Below are 14,055 nucleotides of genomic sequence, written 5' to 3'. Positions count from 1 at the left end.
GTCCAACCTGCTGCTCAAAGCAGGACCAATCCCCAATTTTTGCCCCAGATCCCTAAATGGCCCCCTCAAGGATTGAACTCACAACCCAGGGTTTAGCAGGCCAATGCTCAAACCACTGAGCTATCCCTCCCCCCTTCATTAAGCTATTCTTAGGAATCTGTCCATACAATTTTATTAGTTTGTTTTGTTTGGCTTTCAGAATAATATGGCATCACAGAGAACTAGAAAATCCTGTCACTGAAGAGGAGATGGCTGAAATGGTTCAGAAACTGCCTTGAGATAATAAAAATCGCCAGGATACCTCATGCCTTTGGGATATATATTTTATGAATGTGATGTGTCTCAAATGTTGCCAGTGACCGCATGGATTGCTTCTTAAGAAGTGACTGAAAATCTCCAGATAACTGTTCAGCTGGCCACATGACTATATGAGGGTCTGGTAATAATTAATATCTGGGGTCAAATATTGCAGTTCTTCACTACTCACTTAAGACAATTTGCCCTGAAGTCAGGGCGGACTGTGATTTCAGGATTAGATCTTGAACCTTCACCAAGTGATTCCAATCAGAGCACTGGGGAAGGGAGGAAGAAAAGCGGAATGAAAGAACTGTCTTGGTCGATGTGATGAATCAGACGTGACATGGGATGTGATTCAGTGCCCATTGAACACAAAATTAAGGTAGCTACTGGGTTCAGAGGGCATTGAATTAGGCCCTAAATGATTTTTCAAAAGTAAGAATTTGGCCCACATCCTTACCTGGTCTATAGCATAGTTTCATTTGGTTTCAGTGGTGCTGTGGCGATTTATGCCTCTTGAGGATCTGACTCTTCATCTTCACCTCTCCCACAGTTCTTGAAACCCCCACCTATCTGTAGTGAACTGTACGACTGCTGGGATCATACGTGTGGCTCCACGGTTATATCAGTTTAAATATACTATGCGCTATTTTTCTGGTTTGAAAGTAAAAACAATTGCTACTGGTAATGCTGGGGTATAACTTTGCCGACTAGATATTAAAGAGCGTCTTAATGAAAAAACACAACCCCCAAAGTCTACACTGTAACCAAGATGCTAGACAATCAGCTCTGCAGATATTTTGCTTACTACAAGGATAGTTATTAATAAGGTGATAGATATCTATCTATATATCACCTTATTAATAACTATCCTTGTAGTAAACAAAATATATGTAGTAAGCAATATATATAAATTGACATAAAAAAGCCTTTCCAAATGAGTCCAAATTTATAAGTTTAATAATGTTCAAACATTTAAGATGTTATATACATTATAATGGCTGCATGTATTTTCTGCACATCTGTAATACATACTTGTAGGTAAGATAGGTTTTATACTACTCAGGGTCTTTACAAAGACAGCATCCCAATTCAAACAAACAAAGAAACAAAGAAACAAACAAAACCCCAAGACACCTGATAGCTTCAAATCAACATCAAGCTGGACTGTTACTGCCAATATTTCTCACAACATTCTGGCAGCGCAAGGAAAATAAAATCTACAACCAGTCATTTTAAAAGAATGACATTTCTAGGCTTTATCTCAGAACCACGGCAGCTGTCTGTAATGTTCTTCAAGGGACCAGGTTGTATGGGCCTAATCCAACTCCCATTGAAATCAATGGCAAGATTCCCATTGACTTTGGATCAGACCCTTAATGAATATTACATAGGGACACTCTTGCCACTCGTTTTATGCAAAACTCCTATTGGCTTAGGAGTGTCACATGCCTGTGCACTTGCATACACACTCTCTCTCTCTCACTCACACACACACCCACACACACACAGAATAAAGGCAGGGTGTCATGCCTAATGGACAAATGCAAGGCAAAACTGTTCCAAGGTCAGAAACCATTGGTTTGAATGTAGGAATCATTAGTGTCCAGGGTTCTGCCTGACTCACTGAGTACTAGCAAATTGAATGTTATAAATATTCAAGTAGAAGAGATGGAACTAAATAACACCTTTTCTGTATACATTATTTTCTGGCATAAAAATTAAATAAACGCAAAAAGACTACCTTCTGTCTATATGAAACCCAATCCTATATACACCGTTATAATTATTGTTAGAACGTTCATACACATATTTACGCAGAAGGAGATCAATTGTGTAGTAAATAAGTTTAGCTGGCACTAAAATTGCAGAAGCAGAGGTATGAGCTGGTGGTATGAGTACAGAACTGGGAGCCAGGATTCCTCAGTTCCAGTCCTGGCTCTAACACGGACTCCCTTTATAGCCTTGGGCAAGTCCTATAGCCTCTCAGCTTTAAGCTATCCATCTGTGAAGTGAGGATGATAATGTCCCATATGTCTCACTGGAGTGTTGATTAATATTTAATGTTTCCAAACATGCTATATAAATGCTTACTATTTCTATTTCATTTCAACATGACCTTTAAGGGACAGAAAATGGTGTCCAGGCCCAGCATACCTGCCCATTTTCTGCTGATCTTAATCCCACCTTCTTCTTATTAGCACCATCAGCCCTGTCCTTTGTATCTAGAATCAAACACTGGTGTTAAGCCTATTCATATTTTTGCATCATTTGCTTGCCACAGAAGTTCCATTTGCTAATGACCCTGTTCAGTAAATATTCTGCCTAAATTCCATCTTGTTTTTCACAATATTAAAAAAAAAAACCAACAACGAGGAGTCCTGGTGGCACCTTAAAGACTAATAAATTTATGTGTGCATAAATAAATGTGTTCGTCTCTAAGGTGCCACAAGGACTCCTTGTTTTTGCTGATACAGACTAATATGGTTACCACTCTGAAACCTGTCATAACATTTCAAAGTTTCCCTTAGAGCTCTTTGAAATCTCCTCTTTCAGGGAACATAATTTCATTCACCTTAACTCATCATTTAATTCTTGACATCTGCTACAATCTTCGTAGTTCTGCACGGCACACCCTACAAGATCTACTGTATGAAGAGCTGCTCATTTTTCTGAACACAACGGTTGTCATTACAAAGTTGCCTTCTTTCAAAAGCAAAATCTTTCATGAAGGGCTGTTGATTTTTTCCCACTTTGCAATTTTTTTTTTTTGCAAAAATTGCGGTGACTTATTTTTATTGACAATTGATCAAATACATTAGGAAAACTTACTGAAATCATTATCAAAATTTAACACTGAGAATTTTGATCATATCGTTGATAAAAATTTCAATAAAAACACACCCAAAAATGGAAAAAGTGGAAAGTGGGTCAATTTTGAACCTTGGGAAACAACTTGGATATTTTAAATAATTTCTCTTTAAAAATTTTCTCCCACCTTTAGTGCTGTGGTAGTCAGGACTGCATACAGCGTTCCAGGTGGGACTAACATATTTCAGAAAGGGCACAATAGAAGAGCCCTGTATTTTGAAGCATTTCACAACCTTCTTTTGAAAAGCTACAGCCTACTGCCTTTGATTGGTTTGGTAGCACTATTAATTGGCATGACTTTGAATACAGCTCAGAATACCAACATTTTTTAACATTGGGGTCAATGTAGGTAGGTATGGATTTAAAAAATAAAAAATGTACCTTGGTTATAAAGACAAGCAAAACCAATGTTAGTCCATAAATGTAAACAGAAGAGAGGTTAACAGACGATGACTGTATCCCATGATTATTCCAATAGACTCCTCTTGCTTTGATTGCTTCTATCTTGAGTTCATTTATTTCACATGACATGGAGCTTTTTAAAGGCTTTATAAAGACTCCTTCCTTTTAAATGTTTCTTCTCTCCCTTTCCATGCCAAGAACGTATGAATGTTACAAATGGGTATGGATAATGGAACCATCTCTGCATTTTCTTTAGACAAATGGAACCACTGATGCTATCAAGGATTCTGACCACATACATATTTTTCATATTGTCCAGTTCATCAAAAAAGAGGTTTTAACCTGAGTTCACATATGCTTGTTTTCTCTTGTATTAACTACCCCCAACAAAAGTGCTACAGATGTATAGCTTTCTTATTACATGAGCGTGAAATCAAAGTTGATATTTAACAGAGGTCGGAATCATGTTGGTTCAGTCACATCTATAGAGTTGGCCTTCTTATTTTTGTTCTCTGTTTCAGAAGTGGCTTTTGTCTTAGGTGAACAATCAAAAGAGAACATGGAAACTGACCATGAATATTTATGTCTTCCAAAAGCACCAATATTTGGAAGTTGGAATACCTTAAAGCCACAGGACTTTATTCTCTGAAACATAAATGAAAATGGGAGGAGTGTGAGGGTCCCACCTCATCACGTGCATGTTACTCATTTCCAATACTGCGCTCTTTTGGCTAAGGGCTTCTATGCCACTGAACACTCTGCTTTTCCTTTGTTACCCAGTGCTGCAGGCACTATTTGAAGTAGTTGAGTCCTGCCACGAGGAAAAACTTCTCCAGGAAAAGTTCAGAGTCCAGCACGGCTATGTGGGCAGCCCGTCCGATCAGCGTGTTGGCAGTGTTGGGGAGTGCATGGAACACGTTGTGTCTGATTAAAGTGCAGTCCTTCACCCCGACCAAAGGCTGGAGCAGGTTGTTTATCATCTCTGCATAAATGGGACCTGAAAGAGATTTTAAGAGGCAGTCAAAGTGTTAGTGACTTGGTGATGGGTCTTCTACACTGTATAAAGTACTTCAGGACTTAGGGCTGATCCCATTGAAGTGAAGAGTAAAACTCCCGTTATCTTCAGAGGTAACAGAATTGGACCCTTCCTTCTCTGTAAGGTAGAGTTCAGATGGGCTAGCAATGTGGCATGGGGCATTCAGCTCCTCTGGGACTTGATGGGGGAACCAGATAAGGCCAGAACACCTTGCCTGTTTATTCCAGAACACTAAATTGAGGTGTTTTTAGGAGGCTGGTGAGGAAACCAGGTAATGCTCTCTAGGGATTTGAATGATTTATATTGAATCTGGATCTGGGTCCTCTTAGGCCTTGTGTTTTCCTGTGAGAGAAATGCCTAAGGAATGGGTGGGAAGATGTCCTTCCCTCCTCAACTTATGTCCGGGCTGGGGGAAAACAGTGGGGGAAGCGAAGGGAAAGAACTACAGCTGAGAGACTGATAATGCCAGCCATCATTTTTGACCTGTTGGTCATGGATGTCTCTTCTCACATACAGCAGTGTAAATCAGGAATAACTCAATTTAAATCAATCATTCACATGAAACTGGTGGCAGAAGAATCATACTGCTGTGCTTTTGCCATTATTTATGACAGGTCTTATCATACCTGTGTGCCGGTCTTTAAGTGCGGTTTTGCACATTTCTATCCTCGCTGAATGGAATGGGACATATCGATCCTGGGGAGATGCCACCAGTACAACATTTTTAAAGTACTGAAGACCTGTACCAAAGAAATACATCAAAAATTGTATATCTCAGCAAACAATCAAAATGACAAATCTACACAAGTGTTAACAGGAGTACTGGAGAGACAAGGTGGGTGAGGTAATATCTTTTATTGGACCAACTTCTGTTGGTGACAGAGACAAAATTTTGAGCTTACACAGATTCTTCTTCAGGAGTATGGCATGATTGCATGTGTTTTAAAATGCACAACATAATCGAGGAAGAATAGTTATATATGTAGCATACTTCTAAAGAACAGTACAGTAATAGCGTAAACCACTGATATCACTGATGTAAGCTGTGATGTCATTAGTTCCTTTTAACATCCATGTGGACCAGATGCTTAACAGGAAAACGTAACGGCACTGCCCCTGCTCCAAAGAGCTTCTAGTCTAAGTCCCCAATATTGCAAATTTCTATGCATGTGAGCAACTTTACAAACATGAACTGCCCCATTCGGTTCAACATGAGTGTTTCTAGGATCAGGGCCTAAACTGAGAAATGAAACAAATAAATGAGCATCATAAATGAACACAAAAATGTGGTGGGAAAGAGACAAAGGTTCAGACTCACAGTAATGATATCCCATGGTTACTTAGCAAGGGAGTTAAGCCGCGGGATAGTTCCATTACATTAGGTATTTTGTTGTTGGGTTTTGTTTGGTTGTTTTTTTTGAAATACTCCCAATTCTCAGAAGTGACATGGCAGAAAAGAGATTTTTAAGGGGGATCTGAATGAGGGTTGATAGTCTTACTGTAGACTCAGGAGTCGTTTTATTTTTAAATAAGGATCGGGACATTATTTTCTATTGAGTAATTAAAAGCCAATGGTGTTGAGAATGCATTGCTGTAATTTACAATTTTTTTTCTCAGTTAATGTATTGTGAAGTCATCTGGACCAGCCAAGATGGATGAATTCAGTGTGCAATACCAATCACAGCTTATTCTAGAACATCAGCTGTGTATACCGTGCTAGTGATGGATAGATCATAAGCCTGCTGAGCACACCACCATCGATCATAAGGACTGTTGAACACACCACCATTAAAGCAAGGGAAGTCTTCACACACAGCGCTCCACCCTACAAGATTCATGGAGTAGCACAGGGGTCAAGCCAGGACCCGATCCACAACTCACTGAAGTCAGTGAGCATCTTTCCTTTGATTTCAGTGGGTTTTGGATAAGGCTCACAGGATACAGACTGGTGCTATTGCATGGCTGTATTACAGGGAGCAACACATTTGGGGGAAGGACGGAGGTATGCATATGATCATGGTAGGGTAGGAGAGAGAGTGGTCTGCTGTTAAAACACAAGCCTGGGAGTGATGAGACCTGCATTCACTTACTGTCACTGCCGCAAACTTTGCTGTGAGATATTGGGCATCTCCCTGAATATTAGTAGGGCTGCACGGTCTAGAGGAATGAGCACTGGCAAGAGACTCAGGAACTCCCGAGCTCTATTTGCAGCTCTGACTCACTCTGTGATTTTGGCAAGTCACTTGGCTTCTCTGTGTCTTTATGTGTAAAATGAGAAGACTACTACGTAACTACCTGTCTCTTAGGAGTGTTCTGAGGGTCAATTAGCATCTGTGCAGTATTTGAGGGTGGCACGAACTAAGTGACACAGTTACTGGGGAACTGCACCTCCGACTCCTCCCGGGCTCATCGATTGCACCCCTCTCTGAAGTTTTGGGTCCCCAGCTGTCACCTGAACTCAGGGCTGAATCATGCAATTCTTCCCCTAATATTGAGCTCTGTGTGGCAGTGACCTTGGTGCTAGCAGTGATTACTTTTGCAGGTCTGACTTGGGATCAGATCCTGCAGTTCTGTTCCCTACAGGGCAATGACAGTGGTAACTAGTGCCCCAACAGCCTCCTGAAAGCAGAGTATCATTTATCATGTATCTAGCAGAACAGCATCTAAGAAAAAGCATGTCTTATAAACAACCGAGTGGCCTATACTCATGTCTGCTTACCAGGTGTCTAACCATCTCCTCGCTCTCTGTAGACTCTTCTGCAGAGCCTCTTTGTCAGCTTGTCTCCCTGTCCAATGACACTCCCTGGAGAGACCTGTAGCAACTCACTTCCTTCGCAGGGATCAAGACTTTTTATAACTGTTTATAGCCCTTTTAATCTCTAGATTCCCAGTGAGGCAAAACGGCTGTGTCTCTTTGGCCTACAGCCTGGAAGGATGCCATTATCTTTTAGGTGTGTGCCTGGGTGTTCTTATCTGGGATCTACTGTGTTGTCTGCCCATCCAGACCCAGTTGAATTCAAGCATTCTAGGTGTATGATAAACTGACCACTACCACCAATATAAATCAGATCAATACAGTTATACAGGAAATTCAAATAATTGCAACATACAACTTCCGCTCATAAAACTATGACATAGCAATACTCATAACATTATGACATATCAGCTCCACATCTGTCATACAAAGTATTATTAAATAATAGCATTTGATTTTACAAATAGCCCTCTTCCTTCTGGCAGCCTATCCCAGTAGTTCATGGGTGATGAATTAAATATCAGGAGTGACAGCGTAGGCAAATATGTACAGCAATTGACCACTCACATACAGACTTCTCCATTAGCAGGAATGTTCTCCTGAGAGAGGGAATTCTAGCTAGGACACTAGGGTTCGGTCCAATTCTTTTCTAAAAGAGCCTCAGTTAGTTCGGTTGATCATGGACAGACTGAGGTGGGGCTAATGGGACCTCTCTTTAGCATTACAGCGGAAGAATGATAACTCTCCCTCTGGCATTGAACTGTGGTGTTAGCAATGGGCATAAATAAAAGCATCACCGAGAACCTAGACTCAAACACCCTGGGTCCTAAAGGTGAGAATTAGGGCTGTGTGCATAGTGGATTTTTTTTGTCCTTAGGCAGTGTTTTTTTTTAAAAGGATCAAATGTTTTGGGTTGAACCAAATGTTTTTTTTAATTTTTTTTTGCAAACCAAAAAAAATATATAAAAAAAAATCGTGTAGATGTTGAGCCTTTTTAACATTTTTGATTTTTTTAAAAAATACAATTAAGGGACGTGTTGAAGTAAAAAGTAATTTGGAACCAAACAATCAAAATGGTTTGTTTGTAAAATCTCTAGAGAAAATGTTTTGACTTGTTGGGAATTTTTTATAGGGATTTTTTTGAATGAAACGATTCGGCAAAACCAACAGAAATTCTCGAGCTGATTCAGTATCATCAGATCTGCATTTTTCACCAAAAGTTCTATGTGTCAACTCTCACACAGCTTTAGTGAATGGCTCCAAACTATGCCAAACGAAACAATAAAGTTTTTGCCCTTTAGCAATATAAATTAGCGACCTACGGACACGGCTAGTCCTTGCTTACAGGGTGTGCACACAGAGATGGGCCTGAACTACTGCGTTTGTATTCAGATGCAAATTGACCAAAGTTTGGTGGGGAGCGTTTGGCAACCCCATTCCATGGTGATGTCTACACTAGAAATGCACAGGTAAAATGGATTAGATCAGCAGAGGAGTCCAGAGGATGATATGTCTGGGGGGAGAAAGCAGAAGGAGACTCCGCTGGTTGGAAGGCATGAGATGCGCTGTCCTGAGATGGGGGGTTCCACGACCACCACTCCCAAGAGAAGGAGGCGGGTGGTGGTGGTCGGGGACTCTCTACTCCGGGGGACTGAGTCATCTATCTGCCGCCCTGACCGGGAAAACCGAGAAGTCTGCTGCTTGCCGGGGGCTAAGATTTGCGATGTGACGGAGAGACTGCCGAGACTCATCAAGCCCTCGGATTGCTACCCCTTCCTGCTTCTCCATGTGGACACCAATGATACTGCCAAGAATGACCTTGAGCGGATCACTGCAGACTACGTGGCTCTGGGAAGAAGGATAAAGGAGTTTGAGGCGCAAGTGGTGTTCTCCTCCATCCTCCCCGTGGAAGGAAAAGGCCTGGGTAGGGACCGTCGAATCATGGAAGTCAACGAATGGCTACGCAGGTGGTGTTGGAGAGAAGGCTTTGGATTCTTTGACCATGGGATGGTGTTCCATGAAGGAGGAGTGCTGGGCAGAGATGGGCTCCACCTTACGAAGAGAGGGAAGAGCATCTTTGCGAGCAGGCTGGCTAACCTAGTGAGGAGGGCTTTAAACTAGGTTCACCGGGGGAAGGAGACCAAAGCCCTGAGGTAAGCGGGAAAGCGGGATACCGGGAGGAAGCACAGGCAGGAATGTCTGTGAGGGGAGGGCTCCTGCCTCATACTGAGAATGAGGGCCGATCAGCAGGTTATCTCAAGTGCTTATATACGAATGCACAAAGCCTTGGAAACAAGCAGGGAGAACTGGAGGTCCTGGTGATGTCAAGGAATTATGACATGATTGGAATAACAGAGACTTGGTGGGATAACTCACATGACTGGAGTACTGTCATGGATGGTTATAAACTGTTCAGGAAGGACAGGCAGGGCAGAAAAGGTGGGGAAGTAGCACTTTATGTAAGGGAGCAATATAACTGCTCAGAGCTCCGGTACAAAACTGCAGAAAAACCTGAGTGTCTCTGGATTAAGTTTAGAAGTGTGAGCAACAGGAGTGATGTAGTGGTGGGAGTCTACTGTAGACCACAAGGACCAGGGGGATGAAGTGGATGAGGCTTTCTTCCAGCAGCTTGCGGAAGCTACTAGATCGCATGCCCTGGTTCTCATGGGTGACTTTAATTTTCCTGATATCTGCTGGGAGAGCAATACAGCGGTGCATAGACAATCCAGGAAGTTTTTGGAAAGCATAGGGGACAATTTCCTGGTGCAAGTGCTAGAGGAGCTAACTGGGGGGGAGCTTTTCTTGACCTGCTGCTCACAAACCGGGAAGAATTAGTAGGGGAAGCAAAAGTGGATGGGAATCTGGGAGGCAGTGACCATGAGTTGGTTGAGTTCAGGATCCTGACACAGGGAAGAAAGGTAAGCAGCAGGATATGGACCCTGGACTTCAGGAAAGCAGACTTCAACTCCCTCAGGGAACGGATGGGTAGGATCCCCTGAGGGACTAACATGAAGGGGAAAGGAGTCCAGGAGAGCTGGCTGTATTTCAAGGAATCCCTGTTGAGGTTACAGCGACAAACCATCCCGATGTGTCGAAAGAATAGTAAATATGGCAGGCGACCAGCTTGGCTTAATGGTGAAATCCTAGTGGATCTTAAGCATAAAAAAGAAGCTTACAAGAAATGGAAGTTTGGACATATGACCAGGGAAGAGTATAAAAATATTGCTCGGGCATGTAGGAATGAAATTAGGAGGGCCAAATCGCACCTAGAGTTGCAGCTAGCGAGAGATGTTAAGAGTAACAAGAAGGGTTTCTTCAGGTATGTTGGCAACAAGAAGAAAGCTAAGGAAAGTGTGGGCCCCTTAATGAATGAGGGAGGCAACCTAGTGACAGAGGATGTGGAAAAAGCTAATGTACTCAATGCTTTTTTTGCCTCTGTCTTCACGAACGAGGTCAGCTCCCAGACTGCTGCGCTGGGCATCACAACATGGGGAATAGATGGCCAGCCCTCTGTGGAGAAAGAGGTGGTTAGGGACTATTTAGAAAAGCTGGACGTGCACAAGTCCATGGGGCCGGACGAGTTGCATCCGAGAGTGCTAAAGGAACTGGCGGCTGTGATTGCAGAGCCATTGGCCATTATCTTTGAAAACTCGTGGCGAACGGGGGAAGTCCCGGATGACTGGAAAAAGGCTAATGTAGTGCCAATCTTTAAAAAAGGGAAGAAGGAGGATCCTGGGAACTACAGGCCAGTCAGCCTCACTTCAGTCCCTGGAAAAATCATGGAGCAGGTCCTCAAAGAATCAATCCTGAAGCACTTGCATGAGAGGAAAGTGATCAGGAACAGCCAGCATGGATTCACCAAGGGAAGGTCATGCCTGACTAATCTAATCGCCTTTTATGATGAGATTACTGGTTCTGTGGATGAAGGGAAAGCAGTGGATGTATTGTATCTTGACTTTAGCAAAGCTTTTGACACGGTCTCCCACAGTATTCTTGTCAGCAAGTTAAAGAAGTATGGGCTGGATGAATGCACTATAAGGTGGGTAGAAAGCTGGCTAGATTGTCGGGCTCAACGGGTAGTGATCAATGGCTCCATGTCTAGTTGGCAGCCGGTGTCAAGTAGAGTGCCCCAGGGTCGGTCCTGGGGCCGGTTTTGTTCAATATCTTCATAAATGATCTGGAGGATGGTGTGGATTGCACTCTCAGCAAATTTGCGGATGATACTAAACTGGGAGGAGTGGTAGATATGCTGGAGGGCAGGGATAGGATACAGAGGGACCTAGACAAATTGGAGGATTGGGCCAAAAGAAATCTGATGAGGTTCAATAAGGATAAGTGCAGGGTCCTGCACTTAGGACGGAAGAACCCAATGCACAGCTACAGACTAGGGACCGAATGGCTAGGCAGCAGTTCTGCAGAAAAGGACCTAGGGGTGACAGTGGATGAGAAGCTGGATATGAGTCAGCAGTGTGCCCTTGTTGCCAAGAAGGCCAATGGCATTTTGGGATGTATAAGTAGGGGCATAGCGAGCAGATTGAGGGACGTGATCATCCCTCTCTATTCGACATTGGTGAGGCCTCATCTGGAGTACTGTGTCCAGTTTTGGGCCCCACACTACAAGAAGGATGTGGATAAATTGGAAAGAGTCCAGCGAAGGGCAACAAAAATGATTAGGGGTCTGGAACGCATGACTTATGAGGAGAGGCTGAGGGAACTGGGATTGTTTAGTCTGCGGAAGAGAAGAATGAGGGGGGATTTGATAGCTGCTTTCAACTACCTGAGAGGTGGTTCCAGAGAGGATGGTTCTAGACTATTCTCAGTGGTGGAAGAGGACAGGACAAGGAGTAATGGTCTCAAGTTGCAGTGGGGGAGGTTTAGGTTGGATATTAGGAAAAACTTTTTCACTAGGAGGGTGGTGAAACACTGGAATGCGTTGCCTAGGGAGGTGGTAGAATCTCCTTCCTTAGAAGTTTTTAAGGTCAGGCTTGACAAAGCCCTGGCTGGGATGATTTAATTGGGGATGGGTCCTGCTTTTGAGCAGGCGGTTGGACTAGATGACCTACTGAGGTCCCTTCCAACCCTGATATTCTATGATATTCTATGATTAAATATTTTTGCTTCAGGCCCATGTCCCCTTGACGCCAACAACGATTAGCAAACATCACAGATCAAACACTGATGACTTCTTTTATTTCCTGAAGAGCATCTCAGCACAGGACAACACTTTGGAGAATTTGCTCTCCATCTAGACATTTTCTCACCTGGTTTTTGGCTGAGCTGGTAGAGAAAACATTTGCGCAGATCTGCGTTGTCCCTGAAGGTCAGCTGCAAAAGTGACCCCGATTTTTTCAGCTTCTGCATGAGCCATAGGCCTAGAATGACAATTGGGTGTGGGTTTACCGTAGTCGTAATCATCAGACCAAACATCTCAAAAATTAAAGAATCCCTTCCATGGTTACAAAATTGTGACTGAACATTCTCGGGCTAGAAGTGCCAAGGCAATCGGCCATCAGTACTCTGCATTTCTTCTTGTGCTAGTGGTCAGTGGCTAGAAAACCTCAGGGCCATATTGTATTCTCTGCTTCCATGAGCAGAGAAAAGAAGGATCCAGGAGAGCTATGACATTGTTGTCCCATCACATAATTTTACTCCTGTATTTTGCAGGTACTATGCTGCTGATTCCAGAGGCAGCTGTTGGTCAGGGGATTCCCTGACCTTGGGGCTCATGCAGAACCAATTTTATTGAGGCCGTGGGGGGGGCGGGAGGGGGGAATTGGGAGCTGAGATTCGGTGCGGAGGTGGAAGCACCTAGCCTCAGCCCACATGTGCAGGCTTTCCTGATCCAGGAAATGGGCTGGGATTCCTGAATGCAGCTAAACCCAAACCCAAAGCTAAACTCAAGTGGTTGGAGGACTGGTGTGAATATTTCGCACAGCTCTGGTTATACCACTGCCCCATTCACACAATGGTCTCTTACAGGTACTGCTACACACAAAAGTAAATCGTAGTCTTTTTCATTAACTCTTACCTGTACTAACCAAAGTGCTGTTGTTGTAAAGGGTCCCTAGGTGAGGCCCAGAGAGGGACAGGAAGGTGTGTAACTTGTTGAGGTAATAGCGAAACCTGGGCCGAGTTAGTACTGATCGGATGATGACGTTACCGAGGGAATGACCAATGAAACTATTGGGAGAGACAAAATGACACAAACAAAGAACAGTCTATATATTCCTTAACTTCAAAATGTGTTGGGCATGCATTGCTCTCTTTTGCCCTATGTGGATTGGCTCTGCCTCTAAACAGATTGTTCATTAGTGCCTTTTAGTCATGTTTTCCCATCTCCTTTATCCTCCATGACATTTCCAGCTCAGCAGCTGCTCTGCCAGGTATGGAAAAAACCAATATCTTAATACACATTGTGAAGCCCATTAAGTCTATAGAAAAACTCCCATTGACATGAATATGTTTTGTATCAGGCTCCATATAATGGAGAGATGATTCTATTGAACATTACAGTGCTCCGTCACATCCAATTAACCGTCAGTGTGTTTTACCTTATCCGGGAGATGGAGAGGTTGTACAACTGGATATGTTGAATAATTTCATCCAGTAATCGGTCAGTCATTGAATCAAAATCAGCAAAAGTATCAGTCTGGTGAAGAGAGAATGGTGTCAGCTGATGACTGAACTGTCAATG

General features: G+C 43.0%; 1 protein-coding gene across 2 annotated transcripts in view; it reads right to left on the bottom strand.

Annotated features, from left to right (window-relative positions):
* FAM135B (family with sequence similarity 135 member B) overlaps positions 1 to 14,055 on the bottom strand; it is a 349,946-nt gene that overhangs the window by 22,230 nt on the left and 313,661 nt on the right. Inside the window, exons 16-20 of one of the 2 annotated variants that reach the window (XR_012157070.1) lie at positions 13,913 to 14,010; positions 13,390 to 13,541; positions 12,623 to 12,733; positions 5,233 to 5,346; positions 3,550 to 4,567 (exon numbers count right to left, since the gene is read on the bottom strand). Coding sequence is in view for 1 of the 2 variants with exons in the window: in XM_073330058.1 (XP_073186159.1) it covers positions 4,362 to 4,567; positions 5,233 to 5,346; positions 12,623 to 12,733; positions 13,390 to 13,541; positions 13,913 to 14,010 (681 nt within the window). In the remaining variant the exon portion in view is untranslated. Of the gene's footprint in view, positions 1 to 1,244; positions 4,568 to 5,232; positions 5,347 to 12,622; positions 12,734 to 13,389; positions 13,542 to 13,912; positions 14,011 to 14,055 lie in introns of those variants that run through there. The other variant, XM_073330058.1, reaches the window with a different exon arrangement.

Source organism: Lepidochelys kempii, chromosome 2 (genome assembly GCF_965140265.1).
Source record: "Lepidochelys kempii isolate rLepKem1 chromosome 2, rLepKem1.hap2, whole genome shotgun sequence".
NCBI classification, from domain to species: domain Eukaryota; kingdom Metazoa; phylum Chordata; order Testudines; family Cheloniidae; genus Lepidochelys; species Lepidochelys kempii.
Note: the sequence above shows the minus strand (reverse complement) of the source record. Positions and strands in the feature narration are given on the sequence as shown.